Genomic DNA, 25,883 nt, shown 5'->3' with positions numbered 1-25,883 from the left:
TGGGGTTGCCAGTTTCTGTAGGGTCTTTGTCTTCTAAATGTTGGGTTTCTGTAGGTTCTTTATCTTTTAAATGCTGGGTTTCTGTCTCTGTTTCTAGGTGAAGTCTGTGGTTCTTGGGTGAGTGGATGCAAGGCAATGATTGGGTCATTGAGTTGATGGTCTCGTTGTTACTGGTCATTCAGTAGAGGCCTGCTACCATTATGCCTCAAGCACCCTCATACATTCCCAGTCATTCAGGAACCGATTTACATAGGAGGGGTAGGTATGAGTCACAGTTACAACATACTATACAATAGGGTGTGTCCAGGCAGGGGACACAAGATAGAGGCTTGACATTACAAAATGAAAACTTGACATTACTTGACATTACTTTGGTTAACTTTATAGACACAGGCCTAAACATAACAGAACACTATTTACAATATAAAAGGGGCTTATTACGATAATAGCATACAAGAACTTAGCTTACCTATGACTATTTATAACTACTTATAAGGGATAAAGAGGGCAGAATGAAAACTCAGAAATGGTTGGGGACGGGGAGGGAATGTATTTTTAAGTTAAAAAAAAGAGAAAAACCTGGGGGTTTTGCTACACCCTAAGGACTGGCAGGGCCTGAGTGAGACAGGAAGGGCTGAGGCACCATAGACCAAGGAGTGTGGCCTCTGACTCACCTCAGCTGGTTCTCAGTGGTCAAACAGCAGAGGGCAGGGAGGGGTTTGGGGCAGAAGGGTAACCAATATGTGAAAGCACTCCAGGAGTGTGTCTCCAGATGTCTTTTTCAAATGTGGATACCCAAATTAGATACAGCAAATCCAATTTTGCCATCCCCACAGGATTTAAATATCCAGCATTAGATTCTCGTGTATGAATCTCAAGATGAGTTTAGACATCAGGAGCTGGTTGAAATGACAGGGTGGGTCCCAGAGCTCAACTCCCTGGCCCTAACAGTGTGTGTTGTCACTACCTAACTACACTTCTTCCCTGCTGGGAAGTTCAGGGTGAGGCTGGAAGCTCCTTACCAGCCCTGGCTGCTGAATGGGCAGCAGGGGGGGTGTCAGCTGTATGAGAGGAAGTGGTTTGCTGACCCTTGCTTGCTTGCCTGGAGATAAGATGCATGCAGGGGGAGAAATAGTCATGAATAGTTCCTGGAAGCCACTCCCCAACCTCACTTCTTCCTTTGAAGTTCACTGGAGAATCCAACTCAGTGGATTTCTGGATATTGGTGAGAGGGAGAGCCTGAGAGGCCCCTCACTGTCCTCAACATGTCATCTGCTGCCACCATCTTCCTGCTTGGTGAGTACAAGGGAGGACCATGGTGCGTGACCAAGGGGATATCAGACACCAGGATGTGTATACAAGGTGGGGAGCTATGTCCAGGGCATGTGCCTATGGGGGAACTGAGACCTGGGGCATGTACCCATGAGGGAATCTGTGGTCAAAGCATGTGTCCAAGGGGGATGTGAAATGAGGAGTTCTGCCCTCATTGGGAAAGGAAGGGGAAAGTCTGAGGCCAGGGTGTGGGATCCCTTTACTTGCAGGCTGTTCCAGGGAGTGCTGGGTCTGACCCCACAATCCCTAGACAGGAGCTTCTGGAACCTGCTGCATTTCCGGTTAGTGGCACCATCTTGGGCTTGGGGTTTCAGGAGGGAAGGGGAATCATTTGCTTCTGATCTAGTCACTAATAAGATGTCTCCTTTCCAGGATATTGGCTGGCTGGACAGGATGGGGCATTGGGATGTGAGTAGCAGGCAGACAGGGATGCTGGGGAAGGGCAGGCTTTAAGATGGGGTGGGGATGGGGGGCAGGGAAAACCTGAAACAAGGGAGCTGGGATCTGTATCCGGTGCTCAAGTTCCTTGTAGTCCCAGATGTCCTCCTATGTTGATGCCCATGGGCCTGTGTGAAGGAGTAGACTTGCAGCTTAGAAGCCCTGACACTCCCAGCCCCTGTGCCAAACCACTGGAAGCCACCTGGCTTGCAGAATCCCATGGGACCCCTGTGGCAATACATAGGGATGCTCCAGGTCTTGGGACTTGGGTCAGTTTTGGTCTAAGCTCAGGGGAATGTCTTGGGCAGTGATTATCAGTGTGGCACCCTCAGTTGTTTTGACATCCTTTCAGGGGTGTTGCAGGGTGCCATGCAATGTTAGCACTGTTAGATGTGCAAATATAATTCATAAGATCAACCCAAAGATTTCAAATAGGAATCCACAGTATAAAAAGCATTTTGACCAGGCATGGTCCTTCTCAGTTCTTTGCAACAGAAGAATTGCTCCTTTATTTTTTTATAGTAACAAAAATGAACAAACACTTAGAGCTGGCATTTTCCAGAGGATACCTTGAGCTTACTGAGGGGTGCCTTGAGTCTGAAATGGTTGAAAAATCACTGGTCTAGGTGCTTAGGGAAAGGCATCCAGAGGAATTTCCACTCCAACACCAACACTGCAGCATGGCTGGAGTAGTGTGAGAGTACCAGGGTCTGTGTCCCACCGATTGTCTTCTTCCTTCTGCAGAGACCAAATACCCCAAGCCCAGCATCTTGATGATCCCCAACAGTGTAATCAGTGTGGGGAGAAATGTGACCATCCAGTGTCAGAGTCAGCATGAGAATGTGACGTCCTGTCTGTACAGAAATTGGGTCATGACCCCCATGAAAGCCACAGATGATAATGGGATATTGGCTGAGTTTCACCTCTATGACATGAGACCTGAAAACAGAGGAAGCTACAGATGCCAATATCACAAAAAATTGAATCCACCCAGATGGTCAAAATATAGCAAACCCTTGGAGCTCCTAGTGAGAGGTGAGGGGTTCCTGTTGGCTTCCTCATTCCCAGCCTCACCCTCAGGGGTTCTCCATGCTGATGGCCTATGCTGAGTCAGGCTCTACCATGAGCCCTTGTCTGTAGCAGAGGGGACATCCAGCTAGTCCAGGAGCTGCTATGATTTTTGGACAGAGTGATGGGGGGTGATCCTTGCCCCAGGTATTGTATAGAACAGGGTGTCCAGAATGGGAGAAATCCAGAGTGAGAGAGGAGGGAGACAATCCTGGATGTTACGGGACAACTCTCATAATCAGTGAGAAAGCTGCAGATAGAACCCAGGAGTCCTGACTGCCCACCCAGCAGCAATAACACAGTAGGCACTACTTCCATCCCAGAACCCACAAGTCCTGAGCTGCTTTTCCTGCTTTTGACAATATTCACACCATCCACAAAGATACCGGATTGGCCAAACACCCTCTGGTATGCGAAAGGCAAAGCCTGGCACAGCCCGATGCTAGCCAGGTATTCAGCATCTGCATCTCAAGTAGCAAGTTTGCGGACAACACCAAGCTATGGGGAAGTGTGGTCATGCTTGAAGATAGCTGCAGATATAGGCAGACTCAGACAGACTATCAAGTTGGGCAGATCGGAATCAAATGAAGTTCAACATTGAGAAATGTAAAGTGCTCCACCTAGGGACAAAACCTCTTCTACACAACTACAGGCTTGGCAATGCCAAACTGACCAGCACCACAAATGAAAGGAACCTGGGGGTAATAATAAATCACAGTATGAATATGAGTCGACAGTCTAGCCAGCAGAGCAAATAATACCCTGGCAAGCATCAATCGATGCATCTCCAGCAAAACAAGGGAAGTGATTCTTCCACTCTGCTTGGCATTGGTGAGACTGCAGCTGGAGTACTGCATCCAGTACCGGGTGCTGCACTTCAACAAAGATGTAGTAAAGCTCAAGAGAGTCCAGAGAAGGACACCTGTATGATCAGAGATTTGCATGGCAAGTCATATGAGGAAAGGCTGAGGGACCTGGGACTCTTTAGCTTGAAAAAGAGAAGGTTGACCAGGGCACTGTTCACCAGGGCACCCTTGGGGAAAACCAGGAGTAATGGTCACAAACTCCTGGAAGACTGTTTCAGGCTCAACATTAGGAAAAACTTCTTCACATTTAGGGTGTCCAGACTGTGGAAAAGGCTCCCTCCAGAGGTGGTGCAATCACCTACCCTGGAAATCTTCAAGAGGAGACTGGATGGTCACCTTGCTGGGGGGGGCTCTTGACTCCTAGTTGCCTTTTCTGCCTGCTGACCCAATGACCTCCCGAGGTCTCTTCTAGCCTCACAATCTATGAATCTATCAATTGAAGTTTTTGCTTGTTTTTGGTAAGGACAGTGGGCTGGGAGGGCCCATGCATCTGGTGTGGAGCAGGGGTGATACTGGATGTGTCAATGGGTCTGATAGCCTTTGTCAGGGCTGGATAGGAGGAGGAAGGGTGGGCTGTCCCCATTAGATGTAAAGAGGATGCTCTGTTTTCAGGACTGGGTCAGTTTGGGTCCAAGCTCAGGGGAAGCCCTGGGCCCTTTGGGAACAGCAGGACTGCTCCCTGTGACCTTTCTTCCTGCCAATCACTGGTAGAGTTTCAGTGACAGATTCTGTGTCTCACTGCCTGTCTCCATCCCACTACAGAGCCATACTCCAAACCCAACATCTCTGTGATCCACATGCGAGAAATTGGTCTTGGGGGGTGTGGCAGGCCAGTAGTGGGCATTCCTGTGTTGAGCCGCCCACCTCCCTGCGCCTTACCACCTTCCAGGCCCCAAGTACCTCCCTAGGGGTGCCTCACGTCTGGCTGACCGCCTTCTGGAGCACACTCGCTAGCCTGGGGGGTAAGCGAGCCACCACCCCAAGAAGGGACTCACTCTCGGCACTGTGTCCTTGGGGAAACACAGGCCTAAAGTCCTATGGGTACTCGACCCAGAACAGGCACTTGGGGCACTTCCTCAAGTTGGGGGCAGAAAGGAAAGTCTCCCTTAGTTCGCAAACCTAAGGGGTCTCTTAGGAATAATTTATACCCACCCCTCAATAAGTCTCCCACACCGGTCACAAAGGAGAATTTATTGATTACAGGAGTAGGGTGAAAATAGGGTACAAGATTGAGCAATATCCTAGAAATCCTAAAGAGCAAACAGTCTGGCTGAGGTAGCCTTTTGATCACGCATCTGAGTTATTGCCAGGTAGATATCTAATCAGATCCTGAGTAGCTTACTCACAAGCATCTTCCAAAGGCTGGTGAGGTTTCCCTCTGGAGGCAGGCTGTTTCTAGCTCGTGAGTTTTGGGGGAGAGAGCCAGTTTCAGATGGTAAAGCTCCTCTGAATCCACCCCCCGCCCCATGGCTGCTGCTCCCTCCTCCTGGGCAGTCTTAACTTATATAGCCCCTCTGACCTCATTCACCTGGTCCAGCGGAGGCCAGCACCTGTTGGCTGTCGGCCAACCAATTTGAAATACATCACTAGTTGCCGGGCAGACTCTAGCCCACCAGGTAGATGCCCCTCACCCAGGTAGCTGATACCAGTCACGTAGGCAGAGGGAGCAGGTTTCCCCCTCCCTCAGGAATGTAGCCAGCTCAGGTTACCTAAAGAGACAGGGTAAAGGTGTGTCTCCTCTGCTGGGCCCATCCTAATCACATTGTCACAGGGCAGAGATTTTGGGGAGAAACCAAGGTGGCTATCTGCCACAGGGGGAACATGACCATCAGGTGTTCTGTTCAGCTTGAACACATGATGTTGTTTCTGTACAGAGATAGAACCCAAACCTGGCTGCTACCATAAGTCTCCTCTGGGAAAGTGGCTAAGTTTCACACTCACAATGTGACAAAAGAAGATGAAGGAAAATACACCTGCCGTCACTACTCTGAATCAAACGAAGAAGGTTGATCACATCTCAGCAGCCCTTTGGACCTAGTGGGAGAAGGTGAGGGGCTCAGTATGCTGTCCCAGCAGACACTCAGGGACTCATCAGGCTCATACATTGGATGCTCAGATCCAGGCTCTGCTGTGAGCCCTGAGGCCCAGTAGATGCTTGTCTGGGAAGCTGGCTCTGAAGCAGAGGGGATTCCTCCAGCAGAGGAAAGCAGCAGCTGCTTCAGATTCGCGCTGACCAGGTGCGCAAGGGTGGAAGTGTGCTTCATCTTTCCTAGGAGGGAGTTCCTTGGTGCTGCTGTGGATAGCACCTTCCCAAGACAGTGAATCCCTTTGATGTCCTGGATATGGCAGTGTCAATAACCAAATGCTGAGCCATAAGGAAGGAGGCACGTGCTGAATTGTGACAGATGGTTTGGAGGGACATGTAGGGGTGGAGATTGGAGGGAAGGAGGGCATGTCAGGGGGTAGAGAGCTGGGTAGCCCTCCTGTTTGAAGGTGGTTTAGGGACTGAAAGTCCTGTGGTTCTGACCAATCTCCCTGCCCCACTCTTGGGAAGCCCTGGATTGCTGTGAGAGTTTTTTCACTCCTCAGTTGTCCCTTTCATTGGGAAGCTAGGTCTCAGCCCCCTGGGGCTCCATGTGGACTTCAGTCCCCAGGATGAACCCTGCACTGGGGGCCACAAAGACATCCCAGTACTTGCTGTCCCTAGGAAACTCCATAATAGGAGTGGTAGAGAATAGAGCTGCCTGGGTCCATGCTCCCAGGGCAGCCCCTGTACCTCATCTCCCCATCTGTGCAACTGTGAGTGACTCTCTCTCCCCTTCGCTCCTCTGCATCTTCAATCTCAGCAACACCCAAAATCCTTCATCTGAACTGGTCTGGGTGCCATGGGGTTGTTCCTCCGGGAGTAGGCCATGACTAACATGTTGCACAACAGCTGGCAGGGGATGCTCCAGGTGAGGTGACCCCTTCCCCCTCTGGCCCACTTGCTCCTCATGAGATCTCCCCCCCTCGGTGAATTCCCCATTGAAATTGGCAGGTGACACAGCTGCAGCCCCTCTCTCAGGGTGGGAGGTATTTGAGTGCCCCTGCCCAGCACAGTAGGGGCTTCCATGGTAGGTCAGTGATGGCCAGAGTCACCCTCTCCCCAAGCTACTGGCAGTGACCCCTAAGTCTAGACCACAGATATTGAGTCCCTTCTGTGCCAGCAGATCACAGCCCCAGCATCTTGGTACTTCTTTGCACTTCTTAGTGTCCCACCTGACTCATCCCACCCCACCCCCTCTTTCAGTCTATCTCAGGGAGGGGGGCTTAGACTCCTGGCATGGCTGTGGCCCCTTTAACCTCCTGTCCGTTTCCACTCACAGGGTAACTGGGAAGAGACCATGCAGAGAAGAGAAAGAGCTTCTCCCGGCTGAGGCACCCGCCCAAAATCCTTTGTTGCCTCTAAAATATCCCTTTCCAAGATAATTCCTCCAACTGCTTCCAACTGTGCCGGCTAAAGGAACTTCCTTTGTGCTGTGGTATGTGCTGTTAGCTGCAGCTTTGCACTGTTAGTTCGTGATTTGCCTTTAAGCTAAATTGGATCATTAGGAGCCAAAGACCTTTGACTTGCAATGAGCTAACATGCATGCACTTTTTGATACTATTGTAGAAATAGGTAAAAAAAAAAGATGCAATAGATGAATGATTTCCGTAATAACTACTAACCACAGCTTGTATATGGGAACTGGATGAGACTGGGTGAGCAAAAGATATTTTCAGTTTTTGCTGAGATTTGGAATATTTTGATATAGGAGAAAGCAGCCCAGACCACTCTGGTCATTACAGGACATAGCAAAAAGTTAAATTCATGTCCTTGCTTGTGCAAATGAGGCAGATAGGGAGATCCCTGAGGAAGTACTTGTAATTTTGCTTACATTGGAGTATGCACAAAGGGTGAGGGAAAAAGAACTGTGTAATGTGTGAGGTAGAACTCAGTAGTGTTGTACACAAGTCAGGGAGAAGGACAGGTGGGGTTTAAAACTAGGTTTGAGTTTGCTGCAGCCACTGCACCAGAGATTTCCTTCAGGGTAGGTAAGCTATGACTTTATGTCTTGCTAATTGTTGATAGTCCATTAATGCCACAATTAATAAATGACCTGACTTCAGTCAGTTTGGTCTCTTGGCCCATTCTTCATGGGAACACACAGTTAACATAGAGGAGCCACCCGAGGAGGCTGGGAGCAATAACTTTGCCCAGGTAGGCCTGGTCTGTCCCCAGGGCTCTCAGGAAAAATTGGTAATGTAGAAGAGTCCAGGGTGGGGAGGATAGCCTAGGCCCCTCTTTCTATCCCACAGATCTCCAGAGCATCTCTCTGCCCTTGTTTCTCTGTATCCAACCCAGTACTCCCTGCCTGAATTCACCCAGACAAGGGGATCTCAAGATTCACGCACAGACTTGCCATTCCCTTCACAACTATTAGAATTGAAGCAGAGTCAGGCTGGAAATGGGAAGAACCTGAGAAGAGAGTATTGTGTGGGAGTGTTGTCATGATAAATGGAGTTGAGGGGAGCTGGGGGGGAGTTGGGGAGGGGACCAGGGAAGGGGAGCAGGTGGGGGGGGGGGCAACAAGAATTTCAAGAGAAACAGACTTCCATCCCCAACACACAGTGCCAGACAATGCAGGGTCACTTTCCTACCAAAACCCTGCTGAGTAGAGGCCGGATTGGGCTTGAAGGGGGAAGGACTGAGTGGAGAAAAGAGAGTGGGTCTTTCCTATATTTCCTCCTTCACAGAGGCATTGTGGCAGGGGTTGTTTTCTCTCCCAAACCTCCTGGCTGAATGGATCTGCTGTGACCAAAGAGGCCTGAACTTGGCAGGAGGGCGGGAATTATTTGTTGGAGGAAGCTGAAGTGAAAATGTGAGGGAAGGGAGGCTGGGCTTGAGGGATTTTTGTCATGTCCAGTATCATACCACTAGAGCTCCCTAAACCTCCTCTCTGCCCCTCAAACCCCACGCGTTTTTCTTCTGTACCTTTTCTCCCTCACTGCCTTTCCTCACCCCACCATGTTCCCCTTTCTCCTGCAGACTGGTCCCCTTACAAGCCATGTGGCTATGTGCCAGAGGGCAGCCTGGCACTGGCCTGATTGGAAACACTGGGATTCAGCGGCCACCTTTACAAAAAGTTGCCCGGAGAAAAGACTACAGAGAGGAGCAAGTGAGCCTTTACTAACTATGGCTGGGGGGAACCAGACTGAAGAAGGAGGAAGGGATTTGGGGGCAAACACTGCGAAGGACTGGACTTGGATGGGGGTACTCCAGGAAGAGAGTTTGAAGGGACACGGGCTGCCCCAGTCCTCCTTGGAGAGACCAGGCCAGGAGGGCAAGACAGTATCCCGCTAAAACCCCTGCTGAGTGTGGGAAGCATTGTGGGGGTTGTGGAGCCATGGAGAGGGGACTCCATGCCCTCTAATGTCAGTGATGGGTTGATTCACTCAGAAACATACAGGGGGAAGCCCACTTTCGTAGGGGAACTGTTGTTGCACCCCAAAACCTGGCCACAATCCAGCCTCTAGCCACCCTCATCCAGTCTTTCCCCGCAGCTTTTAATCCCTCAGATGCCCACTGGTTTCAGCTTCCTTTTATGTTTCACTTTGCTTTCCAACCCTGAGCAGGAAGGGAATGGGACCAGATGTCAGGGGCTTGGAATGAGGGGAGCAACAGGTATGGCAAGAGCTGCGCATCCCAAGGTGTGGAAGCAGTCTAGGAGTGTGTCTTCAGGGCCAGGGCACCATCACAATGCCATTCCACCATTTCTAGGGTGGGTTTCCAATCCATTGACATGCCCAGAAACCCTAGCATAGTTGGAAGGTGGGGTCTCTTTTCTTCAAATCTCACTGCGCTCGTTAGAACAAGGCCTGTAAATATTTTCCAACACTCTCCTGCTGCTCTGCTCAGGACCTTGTTTAATTTCATAGACTGTTTTTCACATGTGGACACCAGAACTAGTTATACCAAGTCCATTTTTGCCAGCCTGGTGGGATTTAAATATCCAGCATTAGACCCTTAGATACAAATCTCAAGAGGAGTTTAGAAATCAAGAGCTGGTTAAAATGAAGGTGTGAGTCCCAGAGCTAAACTCCCTGGCCCTAGCAGAGTGCCTCTTGTGACTTCCTAGCTATCTCCTCCCCCCTGCAGAATGGGGCTGGCAGATCATTGTCAGCATGGGTTTGTGCACAGTGGTCAGAGCCTATAGGAAGCTGCATGATGGCATATGATTTCCTGGACGTTGCAGAGATGTTTTTGGATATTGCCTGGAGATTAGATGTACTCACCAAGTGATAAAGACAGTGCTGGTTCCAAGAAGTGCCTCTGCAGCCATACTCCTTTCTGGTGCCCTGGGGTATCACACTTGGTGGAGCTGTGGACCTGGGTGGCAGTGACAGCCCCTCACTGCCCTCGGTATGTTGTCTGCTATCACCAACCTCCTCCTTGGTGAGTATGAGAGAAGGCCATGACATGCGTCCATGGGAATCTGACACCAGGGCATGTGTCCGTAGGGGTTTTGAGATTAAAATACACACCCATGGGGGAATCTAAGACTGGGGTGTTGCCTGTGGTTTGAAATGAGGATGCTTACTGTGTGGAGGGAGGTTGAAGATGTGAGGCTAGGGTGTGTAATCTCATTACTGGAGGGCTGTTCTAGGCAGTGCTGGGCTCAGACTTCATAGTCACCTGCAGGAGCCCCTGTATTGTGTTCCCATACCTCTTAGAACAGTATCCATGCAGCACCATCAGGCAACTGGTGATTCAGAAGGGAAAGGGAATATTTTTCTTTTAGTCTGGTCACTAACAAGCTGTCTTTTTTCCAGGATGCTGGGTTGCCAAGGAAAGCGGAGTGTTTAGAGGTAAACAACAGCAGGATGGGGGTATTGGGGAGGGCAGTCTTTGGGAAGGGCACATGGACCGGTACAGGGGCAGGAAAACATTCACCCAAATCTTGAATCTTAACCTATGGACTGACCCCACAGGAGGTGAGATCAGGATCTGGTGCCTGGATTCCCTGTAGTCCCAGGGATCTTTTTTTCCTTCTTTCTCAATGTTTATCCAAATGTGGATTTAATCTACCTTGACTTTAGCAAGGCTTTTGACACTGTCTCTCACAAAATGCTCATTGACAAGCTAAGGAACTACAGACAAGATGAAAGTTCTGTAAGGTGGATACATAACTTGTTGTAGTGTTGTGCTTAATGACTAGTCACCAATGGCTTAATGTCTAGTTAGGAGGACGTATCAAGTGGGGCTCCTCAGGGGTCTGTCCTGGGTCTGCTATTGTTTAATATCTTCATTATTGATTTGGATGATGGGATTCAGTGCACATCTAGTGAATCTGTGCATGACCCTAGGTGGGTGGAGTTGCTGATACTCTGGAGAGTTGGACTAGGATCCAGAATGAATAGACTAGATACATGGTCCACAATCAGTCAGGTGAGATTCAGCAAGGATAAGTGCAAATACCTGCACTTGGAATGGAATAACTGCATTCATAAATACAGACTGGGGAATGAGTGGTTAGTCTGCAGTACTGCAGAGAAGGACTTGGGGCTTACAATGGATCATAAACTGAATGTGAGCCAATAGTATGGTCAAAAAGCCAACAGTGTACTGGGTTGTACTAATAGGAGTGTCACTTCTAAATCAAGGGAAGTGACTCTTCTGCTTTGTTCAGCACTGGTAAAGCCTCACTTGAAGTACTGTGCCAAGTTTTGGGCCCCACACTTCAAGAAGGATGTGGACAATTTGGGAAAGAATCTAGCACAGAGTAACAAAAATGATTAGAGGCAAGGGAGGCAAGACATGAAGAAAGGCTGGAAGTCAGTTATTTAGTCTGGAAAAGAGAAGACTGATGGGAGATTTGATAACAGTCTTCATATACCTGAAGGGCAATGACAGAAAGGAGGGAGATGGGCTTTTCTTTGTGGCTGAAGGGACCAGGACTAGGAGCAATGGCTTCAAGCTGCAGCAGGGGACATTTAGGCTGGAGATTAGGAGGAACTTTCTGATTATCAAGGTAGTCAAGAATTGAGACAGGCTGCCTAGGGAAACTGTGAAATCTTCATCTTTGGAAGTTTTCCAGAGGCACGTGGCTACAATGGTTCAGTCAGGGATGATACTACCTTGAGCGAGGGGCTGGGCTAGATGACCTTGTGAGGTCCCCTCCAGCCCCATTTTCTTATGAACCTATTATCTGGGAGCTAAGGAATGGGTTAACAGTCAAATGGGGCTAGACCCATGTCTTCCCCATCTAACTTCTGTGTCTTTGTGATGCAGAGCTCCCGGCACCCAAAATCTCCATCTCTGTGAACCCCAGCAAGGTGATAACTGTGGGAGGAAATGCCACCATCCGGTGTGAATGTCAGTGCCCAAGAAAAAAGTTAATTCTTTGCAAGAATGATATCCCCCTCCGGGAGCTGTGGCTTAAGAATACGAATGAATTCAACATCAGCAATGCTGACCTGGTGGACGGAGGGAACTATAACTGTCAATACTGGCCTAAAACTAAACAAGGAACCCTGGTGAAAAGTGAGGACTTGAAGATCTTTGTGGCAGGTGAGTCATTCCCACTCCCATCCACACACCAGCCAAGCCCACAGGGTCCTTGCACTGATGGGCTGATGCTCAGAGCCAGGCTTTTTCCTGAGCCCTGGGACACAGAAGAGGAGCTGTGCAGCTGAGGGGCAGGGATAGAGGCAGTGGTGGGGTTCCCCAGCCAGAGGAGAGTGGCAACCCCTGTAGAGTTTCCAGTACAAAACAGAGGAGCTCCCTGGGTACAGCCTGGTTCTGGTGGTCAGAGACTAGAGCAGGACCAGGCACCTTGATTCACATCCTGACTCCAGCACAGACTATAGGGGTGACCGTGGGCAAGTCATATAACCATGTTGTGCATCAGTTTCCCTATCTGTGCAACTGACTCCAAGCTCCCTGTGTGCTAATCACCCAGACCCCAAATCCCACCAGAGGCTAGACATGGACCACGAGTGTTGAATTGCTCTCCCCTGCTATGCCCCTCTACACCTCTAGTTTCCCTACTCCTGAGCTGTGCTGACATTTCAGGTCCTGCTGTATACATGTAGCACAGCCCTGCCCCACTGGCCAGCCTGTGTGAGGTTTTGTATACCTGCTCTTGGAGCAGCAACTCCTGGCCCCTTTGTGGACAGGTCAGTGGGCTGGGTGAGTGTATGGGCCTGACCTGGAGCAGGGGAAAAAGGGTGCCACCAGACTAGATGGACCCATGGGTCTGATCCCTGGTGGCAGACCAGGCTAGAGTGATACTGGACTAGCTAGGCCCATTTGGTACATGGAGTGTTCCTATGTTAGTAGGTATGAATGCTCCATGTTGGGGATGGGTCAGTTTTGGGCCAAGCTCAGGGGAAGCTCGAGGCCCTTGGGAAAAGTATGTGGAAGATTTTTTCCTCTGGCCCCTCTCTCTGTTCTGTCACTGAAACCCAACTTGTTGGGGGAGAATGGGGTGGGGGCAGAGGGAGGGGAGGGCTGAGGTCTGTGTTTCACTGCTTGTCTGCTTCCCACTGCAGACCCCAGGTATCCGATACCCAGCATCAATTTGAGTCCAAAAAGGAAGCTCACCATAGGGGAAAACGTGACCATCCAGTGCCTGGGTGGGCTCCAGGATATGGAGTTTTTCCTCTACAAGGATGGAAACATGGCCCTGCTTCAACCCATGGTGCCAGCTAGGAGCATGGCTGAGCTGTTTATCAGGAGTGCGCAGCAAGCAGATGGAGGGAGATACCAGTGCTTTTATCAAAAGAAATTAGAACCATTTGTCTGTTCATATCACAGTTATCCCATGCAGCTGGTGGTGATAGGTGAGTGGTTCTGTGTTCCTTCCCCCAGCTTCACCCACAGCCGGGCCCCCAAGGGACGCCCATGCTGATGGGAAGAGGTTCAGAACCAGGCTCTGGAGACCAGCAGAGGGGCTGTGTCACTGAGGACTCGGGTATAAGTCATGGCTGGAGTTGGGCATTTCTTATTGAGATGGTGCAGGAGCTCCTAGAGCTCCAGCCTGGGTGTGGTCCAGAGCAGGGGGCTTTCTCAGGGGCATGCTCCATGGGGCTGCTCTAGGGGTGCAGTCAGTTCTCAGGGGCTGCTGAGCTAGGATCTCCTTCAGACTTACTGGTGACAATATATGTGGAGTCATGGAAGAGCTCAATCGTCAAGTCAGCATTTCAATCCCTTCACTCTGCTTGCTGACTGTGTGGGATACTGGGGCTCCTTGAGCCTTTTGCTACTGGCCTGGAGCTAAGGCCTTTTACTATCCCATAAAGATAAAGATGAATGAATGAATGAGCGCCTGGACAGAGAGAGATAGGGGCTGGAAGCCTATGAGAGGACACAGGTCAGGGAGAGTTGGGAGTGCTTGGTGACTGCAGAAAGACTGAGGGAGGCTCAGACTAGAGGGGACCATTGTTCTCCCAGTCTCTGTTTGTTACCAGCCATAAAATGTCTCCTAGGTCCAGATGTGGCCTGGTGTATATGGAAACCGGGACTGAAATCACCATGTTGAGTATAAGTCGCTTTGCAGGTGTCTGGGTGCTGATCTGTGCTTGGACATGAGGAGTTCAGGATGGGAGCACTTGCCTTTGAGCCCTGTAAATATGGTGACAAAGAACATCCTGTTATTTAGAAATCAGACATTTTATTTGGAATTGGAGCCTTCTTTCCTGTCTAAACTTACTTTGAAATGACCCTGTTTATAGATATCCCTACACTTCATGGGTCTGTTCCCTGTTTCCCAGCAGGGAGAGCTGGACACACAGTCTATGTCTGCAGCACTGGGTTGCATAGGTAGCCTGTGGCCCCGGAGGCACTGAGCAAGACGTGGGTCACTGGGTTGTGTCCTGTTCCCAGGGAGGCAGGCTGGAAGCCCCTATGGGCCTGACCATGCTCATGCCCCCTCACAGCCCCATCGGAGCAGCTGCTGAGTGATTATGTCCTCCCCGCTCTGTTACTCCCAGATTACACCTACGGTAACATCATCCGACTGACCCTGAGCGCCTTGATCCTGCTTTTCCTGGTACTGATCATAGCTGAGGCCATGTACAGCTGGTAGAAGGGAGGGCTGTATCCAAGCTCACATCTGTCTATAAGCATCTACTCACACTGACCCTGCTACACCCTGATGGAGCCAGCACTTGGGAAGGGCAATGGAGCTACCATAAGCCACAGCACTGTGACACCAAGTTGTAAGGCAGAGCCAGAAGAACTAGTGAACTGAGCCTGTTTGACCATATCCCTCACTGGCCTCCAGATATCCGCTGGGGGCTGTGATGGCACAGGGATGGTGACAGGGATGGAGATGGGCTCTGTCAAGACCTTTGTGAATGGGTTACACCAATGGGAGCTGTGTGCCATCAGGATGTCCTGTGGGGAGAGGTCTGAGTGCCCCCATGAGGGCTCAGACTTCCAGGACATGGGGCACCCTGGGTGCTGCACTCCAGCACAGGTTCACCTGCCCCTGTGCCCTCTGGAAAAGCATCAGTACAGCCAGATCACAGAAGATGTGGGAATGTAGTGCAACAGCCTGAAGGCTCTCAGGGATCATTCATGCTGCCTTCAGCACAGACCACGGCACCACCTGTTCTAATGTCCGTTCCTGGCCTGGCTCCCTCCACAGCTTCTGCCCCCATGGGCTGCACTTGGTCAGAGCAGCCGAGTGCAGCCGCACTGCCAGCTCTCCCAATTCCCCCAGTCTTGTGATATCTGTTGCTTCCAGTAAAGACCCAAATCTTGGAGTCCTGAGAGTCCAGGAAAACCTAGGCTCTGGTTTCAAATCCAAATTCTGTTTTAAGTCCACATGGCTGAGAAGAAACCTCTCCAAAGGTTTCCTTCCCTTCCCTCAAAGGACTATGAGAGCAGGCAGGGAAATATCTAATTAAAATAACAGGAATTAGAGTTCAGTCTCATGATTTTTGATGGCTTCAGAATTGCAGCACTGTACTGGGAGGATATGATCATGAGGAAATCACTGGGGTTGGGCTCAGGACTCTGGGATTCACTGTCTGGCTCAGCAACAGACTTGCTGTGTGACTGTGGGCAGAACTTTTCATTTCCCTGGGTCTCCATTTCCCCTGTGTGCAATGGGGAGAAGAGTCCCTCCTCAATGTGTTCAGGTTGGGAGTACCTCAGAGCAGGGGCTCTTTGTGTGCGTGCAGTAAGTTCTAGTCTGTATTTCCCAGCTGTTGCTTCTAATGCCATGGAAGAGTCATTGCTTCCCCTCCAGGAGCCTGTCTCCCCAGTCCCCAGAGGCTGGCCATACTTCTTCCAGGCAGCAGGATGTCCTCCCTGGAGGATGACATACATGAGTGGAAGGAACCTCCAGGGTGCTTGGTGTGCCTGTCACTTAAAGAGGTAAAGAGGCTCTGTGAAGAGCAGCCTGCAGGTGTGTAATTAGAGTCACCTGATTAGAGGGACTTGAAGATATAAGCCTGTGGCCTGAGCTAATCATGCAGTCTAGGTCTGAGAGCTATGGAGAGAGGAGCTTCTGGGTAATAGCTGAGCTGGGGTAAGCAACTCTGGAGCTTTGAAGAAAGCTAAGGGGGGGAGGAGGAGCTAGCTCCCAATAGACCTGGGAAGAGGGCCTGGAAGGACAGAGAGGCCTGGGAGGTAGGGCTAGCAAGCCTGGAGAGGTGTAGGAGAGAATAGAAGGCTGGGAAGCAAGGAGGGCCAGCATATGCAACAAGTAGCGGTGCATACGTACTCCCTGAGAGCACTGGTGCCCCCTGACAGTGAGTGCTCTCAGCTTAGGCAATGGGGGGGGGGGGGGGCAGAGAGAGCACTAGTGCACTCCCTGAGAAGTACTGGTGGTACTTCCAGGCTTGGCATCCAGCCATGGGGGACCCCTGGTTTGCAAGTGGCTGTGGGGAGCCCTTCCTCCCACCACCAACACTGCCTGCAAATGGACCCTGCTTGGCTTGCCCTTTCTGTGGATCTCAGTGTGGCTGCCTGTGAGTGGTCCCTACTTGCTGCTGCCATGCCCCTGCTGTTGCCACTGCAGCTGTTGCCTGCAGGTGGTCACCGTACCGCCCCCTGCCCCCAGCCTCGGGAGACATGCGTCACCTATGAGAGCCAGGGTGCTCATGATTTCAAGTGGCCTGGGAGTGGAGCTAGGCTCTAGGGATACTGAAGGTTGGGGACCACTGCTGATGAACAAGGGGGGTCAGCAGACCTATGCCTAGAGAGGGGCATAGATGGGGCAAGGGAGCCCAGAGATTAGGAGCAGGGTCCCTAATACCAGTATGGGTGGAGATAGGAGCCTGAGAGGGCAGGATGTGGTGCCCAGGAGAAGCCCTCAGAGCTGGAGTGAGGAGGAGCCCCCTGGATGGGGAGTGAGGACTGAAATGCTGTGCTCAGGAGTAGCTGGGGGAGGCCAAGTGCCCTGGGGGAGAAGGCAGGCCAGGGACTTACACTTGGGAATAGCTGAGCTAGGTGAAGTGCCTGGCAGGGAGGGCTACTCACAGGGACTGAGGCCATGGCTCGAGGGGGCTGATGATAGATAACATCTGTGATGCCTAGGCAGGGTGGTATCAGGGGTGCTTGGAGCCATGTTAGAAGCCCTTAAGGCAAAGTAGAGACACGTGAATACCAATGTGGGATTGGGGATCCCTGGGGCAGCCTCTTCAAAAGACCTAAGAACAACAAGTTGTGGCAGGGGAGGAGAGGGGGAGCAAACCAGAAGACTGAGGACAGAGCAAGGGGCTGAGTAGCCATCAGGGTGAGCTGTGGGCCACCCCTGGATTGAGTGTTTGTTAATGGCCATCTAGCTCAGTCCCCTGTAATGGCCTCCTTGACCATCTAGCCCCCAGGGACATTAGTTCCTGTTCCCCTCACCACAGTGCAGCCATTCTGGGTGCCCATAGCTGGGGACAGGGGATACACCTTCTGCATCCCAAGAAACAAGGTGACCTAGGGGCAGATGCATGAACTCCTGCGCCAGCTCTGTGTCCCCATCCCTCAAGTCTTGGAATATTCCTGCCTTGGAGAGCTCCCCACCTTGCCCCCCAGCTGCTCCTGAATTGAGGGTGCTGCCTGCATCTATGAGGAGCCCAGAGCCTGTGAGGATCCAGGTTCTGTACAGAAACTCCCTCAGTAAGTAACCACTTCCCTGCACACTCCTACCTCCCCCCTACCCCATACCCTATATCCAGCCTCCTGTGCACATGAACAGAGCCTCCACCCCTTGGAAAGCAAGTAATGGCACTACTTACCCTCACTGTGCCCCAATTCCCCACAACCCTCTAGAACATTTCAGCAGCCCCTCATCTCCTATATCCCCACACACTCCCCTCTAACCTCACTGCATGTCCCCAGAGTCAACCAGGCTTTTCCACCTCCATTCTCATGGCTTCCCATCCATCATGTCCCAGGGTTGGAGGATCCTGTAGTTCCTCAGCTTCTCCTACCAGAGAGGCAGACCTTGGGCTGGGTATGTTTAGGGCCCCAGTGAGTCTGAATGTGGAACAGAGCTATGGCTGCAGCTGCAGACTGATATGGCAACCTCAGCGTGTTTCTTCTTAGTGGAGATAAGTTTCTCAGTAATCTTCTGATCTATTGTGGTCAGAACAAATTCAGGCTTTTGCACACTCCAGCAAACTGCATTTCCTTTCAAAGCTACTTTCCACACCCACAACTGTATGCCAGAGTGAGAGAAGGAAGGGTAGCCCCAGTCCCATATTTATGTTGTCCAGTGACACCTTCAGAGGTAACTGAGAATGTGTCCCAGCCTGACCTCTTCCCACAGACCCACTGCCTGCAGGATCCCTGCCTACTTGGAGCACTAGATGAGCCCAGGGAAAGGCATCAGTCCCCCTTAAGACCATGGATTGGATGGCGGTTTCCCATGCACTAAAAAGAATTTATCTTTCTTATGCAGCTCTTCCCTGGAGCATGACGGTCAAGTGGCCTGGGAAAGCGTATTCTTGGGTAGTGACAGTGGAGAGATTGTGTCTAGCTGCCAGCTAAGAAATGAGACTGAGAGTTGGAGGGATGATTAGAAACAGGGTGAAAATGTAAAAGTGGAATGGAGGCCTTTTGTATCTGATGCCTGGCTCTTTACCTGGGCACAGATCATAATTCCTTTGCCTCTGGGAGAAGTTCCCTATCTAGTGGGCTAAAGCAGAGGGCAGGGAGTCAGGATTCATGGGTTCTGGGCCATCTCCTAAAGAGGAGTAGCTTTTCAAGTCAGAGCAGAAGAAAGGGCTCAGAGCAGAGCCAGAACCCCCAGAGCATCATCACCTCATTGCTAATTACCCCTCCTGTTCCCTGGGGAGCAGGTCTCAAAACTTGGATGCAGGGTGTCCTCCATGTTCCCCTCATGCCCCCCCTTGGCCTTTGCCCTATTCTTTCCCTTCACACTTGCATCCTCCTCCTTGCCCAGCTTGTGCCCAAGGTCTGTCTATCTTTTTTTCCTCTCCTCCAGTAGACCTGGTCTCTAGCCTTTGGCTGCCCTTCACTCCCATGGCATCTTCTTACCCTCACATCTTGAGCAGGTGTCTTCCCCTGGCAAAGGTACATGATGTTCCTTCTGCACAAAGTTGGAAACTCATTCTCAATACAAGATGCAGATCCTGCTGGGGAAGTGGCTGAATTTCATATCAATAAGGTGACACGAAGAGACAGAGGAAACTACAGCTGCCAGTATCACAACAGATTGGCACCATTCATCCAATAGCATCCCAGTGACCCTGTGCAATTGATGGTGAGAGGTGAGGGGTCTAGCTCAGCAGTTCTGCTTCCAGACCCACCTAAAGACATCCTTTGTGAGGCATCGGTACTCTGAACTAGGCTCTGCTTCCCTTGAGAAGTGGGATTCTGATGAGGAGTTGTCTGGCCAGACTGAGGACAGGGACTGCCATAGTGCTGGGGCAAAATAATGGGGGTAATCTTTGCTCTAATCCACTAGAGCCCATGATCCCTGAGAGCTGGTGATTGAACCCAGGTGCCCTGAGCTTGTTTCCTCTGCATTAACCACTCTCATTAACCAAATTTCTGAGCTGTGCCAACACCCCTGGCCGTACTGTAGACAGAGTGTAGTATAGCCCTGAATATGCCAGATGTTCAGTACCTGGCCTGGAAGCAAGAAGTTGTCAAAGGCATCTGTGTTGGTAGGTAGGATCTGGGGCAGAATCAGTTTGGGTCTAAGGTCCAGACAAGATCTGGGCCCTGGGCAAAAGCATCTGATATTTTTCCCCCAAACCTGCTCTGTACTTTGTCACTCTGGCATGGCTGGGGCAGAATGATGTTGCCTACCAAGGTTTGGATCTTGCTGAATATCTCTCATTGCAGAGTTGACCTATGACAAACCCAACATCTCAGCTATTCCCAGCTGGATGATTCCCCTTGGCACAGCTGTGACCATCCAGTGTTGGGCCTGGAAGCAGAATATACACTTTTTTTCTGTACAAAGATACAGATCCAATTCCATTGCAACAAATGGACAGTGCTAAAAGCCATGGGGTGGCCATGTTCTCCATTGGCAGTGTGAGGCAAATAGATGAAGGCAGCTAGTGGTGCTTTTATCACAAGAAGTCTGAAGTGTTCATCTGGTCGTGTCCCAGCAGTTCCAAGGAGCTGGTGGTAAGAGATGAGGGGCCCTATTTAGCATCCATGCTTCCAGCCCAGCCCTAGGGGCCCTCAAGAAATCAGTGGCAGACATGGGGTAAAACCCAGGAGTCTCAACTTGCAGCTCCTCTGCCTTAGCTCACTAGACAACAATCTCTTTCCGTACAACCCTGAAATCCTTCACCCTCTCAGCTGTAGCCAACAGCTTCCCACTGCTACATGTTCCTCAGGTCTGCTACCTTCTGACATGCTACTGACACAGTATGGCAAAGCCCAGCCCCACCCCCAGATTCAGTGCCCCACTGGTGCTCTTCCCTGGAGCAGCAGGTTGGGAAGTGGCTTGGGAGAGCAGGGGAAGGACTTACTGGGCTAGATAACCTTACAGGTTTGAATGACCATGGGAAGGCAGGGTAGGGAGGTAAAGAGCTGGAAGTCATGCAGGGCACCTAAGATGGTACATAGCACTGCTTCAGGTTGTGGGGCTGAGCCAGTTTTCATTCAAGTTTAGGGGAAGCTCTGGGGACTTGGCAAAAAGCATCTGGAACAAAGTTTGTCTCGGCCCCTCTCTCTCTCTGCCCCGTCACTGACAGTCTGTTGTGATTGGGGTGGAGTAACTGGCCCGAGTTCTGTGTCTTGCTGCTCATCTCCCTTCCACTGCAGAGCCCGTACTCCCCAAAGTCAGCATCTCTGAGCTCAAACAGGATGGGGGCCCTGGGGCAATCTTTGGGGTGTCTGGGTGGGCCCCAGGACTTGATGTTCTTCTTGTACAAAGATGGAAACCCAACCCTGCTGCATCCCATCAAGTCTGCTGGGGAGGTAGCAGAGTTTCACATCCCAAGTGTGAGAGAAGCAGACAGAGGGAACTACCGGTGCCTGTATCAATGGAAATAAGAACTGTTCACCTGGTCTTATCTTAGGTGATCCCATGGAGTTGGTGAGAGGTCAGAGGCACAGCTCAGTGTCCCAGTTCATAGCTGGCATCAGCTGGGCCCTTGAGGGCCCTCTGCACTGATGGTCTGGACACTTAGAGCACAGCAGAGGGAGTTCTTGGCTGAGGACTGAGTCTCCTGGAGGATCAGCAGTTTCCATAGGTTTGAGGAAGAAGAGCTCCTGCCTCAAGGGGAGTCACCCAGGGAGAAGCCTTTCCCATGGGGCTGCTTCCCAGACCTGTGGCTGATTTGTGGATGGGATGCATAGAGGAGTCATGACCCAGTGACTCCTCCTTTGGGATATGAATTCTGAAAAGCAGGCTGACTCACTCAGGGAGCTGATGGGCAGGATTCCCTGGGAGGCAAGTTTTGGGGGGAAAAGAGTCCAGGAGAGCTGGCTGTACTCTAAAGAAACCATACTGAGGGCACAGGAATCATGATGTGCAGGAAGACTAGCAAGTATGGTAGAATACCAGCTTAGGTTCACAGGGAACTCTTCAGTGAGCTAAAACACGAAAAGGAAGCTTATAAGAAGTGGAAACATGGACAAACAACTAGGGAAGAATATAAAAGTATTGTTCAGGCATGCAGGGATGAAATCAGGAAGGTCAAAGTGTAAGTGGAGTTGCAGCTACCAAGGGATATGAAAGGTAACAAAAAAGTTCTTACAAATATGTCAGCAACAAGAGGAAGGTCAGGGAAATGTGGGTCCTTTATTAAATGGGAGACGCAACCTAGTGACAGGATGCAGAAAAGGCCAAAGTACTTGTGATGGGCTAGCTTGTAGTGATTTAGCCCAGGGGTTTTGAAAGGGTAAAAGTTGATTGGAGGGCTTGGGATTCCCTTTCCTTACTAATCAGGCCCCAGAGACTCACCTTCCATGTCTCCTGATTGGCCCCTTGGGTCATCTGGAGGGGGATAAAAGGGGCACCACAGCTGACTCAGGAGAGACAGCAAGGGATCACAAGGAAGGAGTTTCAAAGAGCTGGGCCAGTGAGGTGGGAGCAGTTGCTCCAGAAGCACCTGAAGGAGTGGGACCTGCAGACAACAGTTGAACTCTCAGCAGTGCAGTGTGCTGCTAGCAGGAGAGGCTCCTTGCTGGGTTCAGGATCCCCTACAAGAGGCTGTGACCAGCAGAAGAGAGTCCCCAGCTCCAGCAAGGATCTGAGCAGTGACATGAGAGGTTTCCAGCTCTGCTTCCAACTCCTTCAACTGGAGACCAAGAAGCTTGATGTGAGGCCAGGGCTCTGGGAAGGTCAAGACCCCTAGCAGCTTTGAGTAGTACTAGCACTGGTGGCTGTGGGGTAGCGTTCCTACCCAGCATGTGGGAGATATGAATTCAAGTCCCAGCTGTGGTTGAACCCAACTGAGTGAAGTAGTAATAGGGAGAAATTCTTGCTGCAGTGGAAAGGGGTCATTGTGATCCCCCCACCTCCAAGTACCCAGGCCCTATTTTTCTTGTTATTTGACTTTTTGTATTTTGTGCCTTTTATATTTCACCAACCAGTATTGTTTGTTCCGCTGTTTGTGTTTTATATTTTGTTAACCCTGTCTTTTGTCAACTGGATGAATATGTCTATGATGGTAAGTGTCTAACCTTTATTGAATCCTGCCCCCTCAAGGCGTTGTCGTGTCCCCCAAACCCCCTGGTTTATACTGGTTATGTTCCCAGTACTGTTCTCTCATTAAAAGATATATGGTTACGTCCCCATTAGTGATCTGGCTCTGCTCTATAGGGGGAGGAGGGTCCCTACACCTCCGACAGCACTTGTGCACCTGCTCTGATCCCTTCAATTGGAGAGGGGGTACCTCTTGGAGTACCGCCTGGGTTACATACTCAATGCCTTTTTCTCCTCAATCTTCACAGGCACAGTCAGCTCCCAGACTACTACATCTGAAAGCACAGTTTTGGGAGGAGGTAACCACTAAGCACCCCACAGTGGCAAAAGAACAGGTTAGGAATTATTTAAAGCTGGGTGTGTGCAAGTCTATGGGGCCAGATGTGATGCACCGGAGGGTACTGAGGGAGTTATTAGATTTGACTGTAGAACCACTGGCCATCATCTTTTGAAAGCTCATGGATATTGGGAGAGGTCCCAGATGATTAGCAAAGGGCCTACACAGTGCCCATATTTAAGAAAGGGAAGAAGGAGGATCTGGGTAACTACAAACTGGTCAGCCTCACCTCATTCTCTGGAAATATCATGAAGAAGGTCCTCAGCGATTTCGTTTCTAAGCACTTAAAGGAGAAGGTGATTAGGAACAGTCAGCGTGGATTCACCAAGGGCTAGATATGCCTGACTAACCTGATTGGCTCTGTGCATGTGGGAAGAGCAGTGGATGTGATATACCTTGACTTTAGCAAGGCTTTTTATATGATCTCCCACAACATTCTTGCAAGCAAATTAAGGAAGTACAGCTTGGATGGATGGTCTGTAGGGTGGCTAGAAAACTGGCTGGATCATCAGCCTCTAAGAGTAGTAGTCCATGGCTCAATTTCAGGTTGGCACCTGATACCAGGTGGAGTGCCTCGGGTCATTCTGGGGCCAGTTTTGTTCAATATCTTCAGCAACAACCTGAAAGATAGGATGGAGTGCACCTTCAGCAAATTTACAGATGACAACAAGCTGGGGAGAGTAGTAGATACACTGGAGGTTAGGGCTAAGATTCAGAGACATCTCAACAAATTGGAGGACTGGATCAAAAGAAATCTCATGAGGTTCAGTTAGGACAGAACAATCCCATGCACTGGGGGCCAACTGGCTAAGCAGCAACTCTGCAGAAAATGGTTACAGTGGACAATAAACTGAATATGAGCCAATAATGTGCCCTTCTTGCAAAGAAGGCTAACAGCATACTGGGCTGTATTGGTAGGTGTGTTACCAGCAGATTGAGGGAAGTGATTGTTCCCCTCTATTCAGCACTGGTGAGGCCACATCTGGAGTATTGTGCTGAGTTTTGGGCCGCAACCACAGGGTGGATGTAGACAAATTAGAGAGAGTCCAGCAGAGGAGGGATTTAATGTCAGCGTTCAACTCCCTGAAGGGTGGTTCCAGAGAGGGTGGAGCTGGGCTGTTCTCAGTTGAAACCATTGCTCCTTGTTCTGTCATCTGTCACAAGTTGCAGCAAGGGAAGTTTAGGTTAGATATTAGAAAAACTTTCTCATGTGAAGGGTAGTAAAGCACTAGACAGGTAATCCAGAAAGGTTGTGGAATTTCCACAGAATCACAGAAAATTAAGGTTGGAAGGGACCTTAGACCCCGTGCTCAAAGCAGGACTATCTCCAACTATATCATTGCAGCCAAGACTTTATCTAGCCTGGTTTTAAAAACCTCCAAGGACACAGATTTTTAAAACATCCCTGGAGGTTTTTAAGACCAGGCTAGACAAAGCCTTGCCTGCTATGATATAGTTGGGGATGGTCCTGCTTTGAGCAGGGGGTTAGATTTGGTGACTTTCTGAGTTCCCTTCCAACCCTAATTTTCCATGATTCTATGATAAATGACAGGAGCACTTGGGGAGACCTGTGCTAGGTCTATGACTCACTGTAGCCAGATGCCAGTTACCCTCGACCCAGGCTCTGCCAGAAACTCAGCCCTGTGGGAAACCCCATCTTCCTGTCTGCCTCCTCACTCATATTTCCAGTTAGGAGAACCCTTTTTCATCCTCCTGGGCTAGTCCTGGTTTAGCACCTTGGGTGGAAGCACCCATTAGACAATACCAATTTCAAAGCCAAAGTGGTATGCTTGCACCCTCTGAGCCAGGAGCAGCAGGCTGGACACTCATTGGCTTTAACAAGGCCTGTGAATGTTGTTGGAGCACTACCCCCAAGGCTGCCATCAGCACCTCACAGTGCATGCAGCACCTAGACACCATAGTTATAAGCAGGTTTAAATGTTGGCATTATAGAAGACTTCTTGGGATGCCTGTACAGCCTCAGTAAGAGGAGGCTGAGGGGGGGACCTGGTGGCTGCCTACAAACTCATCAGGGGAGATCAACAACCAATAGGTAGAGCCCTTTTCTCCCCAGCACCACCTGGGGTGACGAGGAAAAATGGTAATAAGCTGATGGAGAATAGGTTTAGGTTAGAGATCAGAAGGCAATATTTTACAGTTAGGGTGGCCAGAATCTGGAACCAACTTCCCAGGGAAGTGGTCCTTGTCCCTACCCTGGGCAAATTCAAGAGGAAGTTGGATGATCACCTGTCTTGGGTCTTGCGAACCCAGCATTTATTCCTGCCTGTGGCAGGGAGTCAGGCTAGATGATCTGTTCAGGTCCCTCCTGACCCTAGCTACTATGAAACTATGTGTCTGGTGAGGAGGATAGGAAGTGAGATTCTGGGTTTTGTCCACGTAGGTCAGAAGCACCAAACTTTGAATTTCATTGAACTCCCCTGACATCAAGCATGAAATGAGTCATCTGGAGCTCAGTCCAGGCCCCACTAGATGAGTATCTTGGGCCCACATCAGGTCACTGGCTGTGATTCCAGTAACAGGCAGGTAAATGATCTGAGGCAACTGGGGAATTCCTAGGGGAATGGCAGGACCTAGGAGTCCAAGCTGTGGGCTTCAGGCCAAGCTGGGTGAAGGGAGTTCTCAGGCCCTTGGTGCCACTTCTAAGTGCTCCATCATACC

The 25,883-nt window shown here is 50.4% G+C and overlaps 1 protein-coding gene across 1 annotated transcript in view; it reads left to right on the top strand.

Annotated features, from left to right (window-relative positions):
- LOC149863784 (immunoglobulin superfamily member 1-like) overlaps positions 1 to 15,609 on the top strand; it is a 28,830-nt gene extending 13,221 nt beyond the window's left edge. Inside the window, exons 6-9 of the mRNA XM_090049722.1 lie at positions 10,557 to 10,592; positions 12,016 to 12,294; positions 13,278 to 13,568; positions 14,718 to 15,609. Coding sequence (XP_089905848.1) covers positions 10,557 to 10,592; positions 12,016 to 12,294; positions 13,278 to 13,568; positions 14,718 to 14,812 — 701 coding nt within the window. The 3' untranslated portion in view covers positions 14,813 to 15,609. The remainder of the gene's footprint in view (positions 1 to 10,556; positions 10,593 to 12,015; positions 12,295 to 13,277; positions 13,569 to 14,717) is intronic.
- The last annotated feature ends 10,274 nt before the right edge of the window (positions 15,610 to 25,883 follow it).

This window comes from Crocodylus siamensis, chromosome 5 (genome assembly GCF_052110815.1).
Source record: "Crocodylus siamensis isolate JL-2025a chromosome 5, ASM5211081v1, whole genome shotgun sequence".
In the NCBI taxonomy this organism is placed as follows: domain Eukaryota; kingdom Metazoa; phylum Chordata; order Crocodylia; family Crocodylidae; genus Crocodylus; species Crocodylus siamensis.
This window is presented reverse-complemented; position numbering and strand designations above follow the sequence as displayed.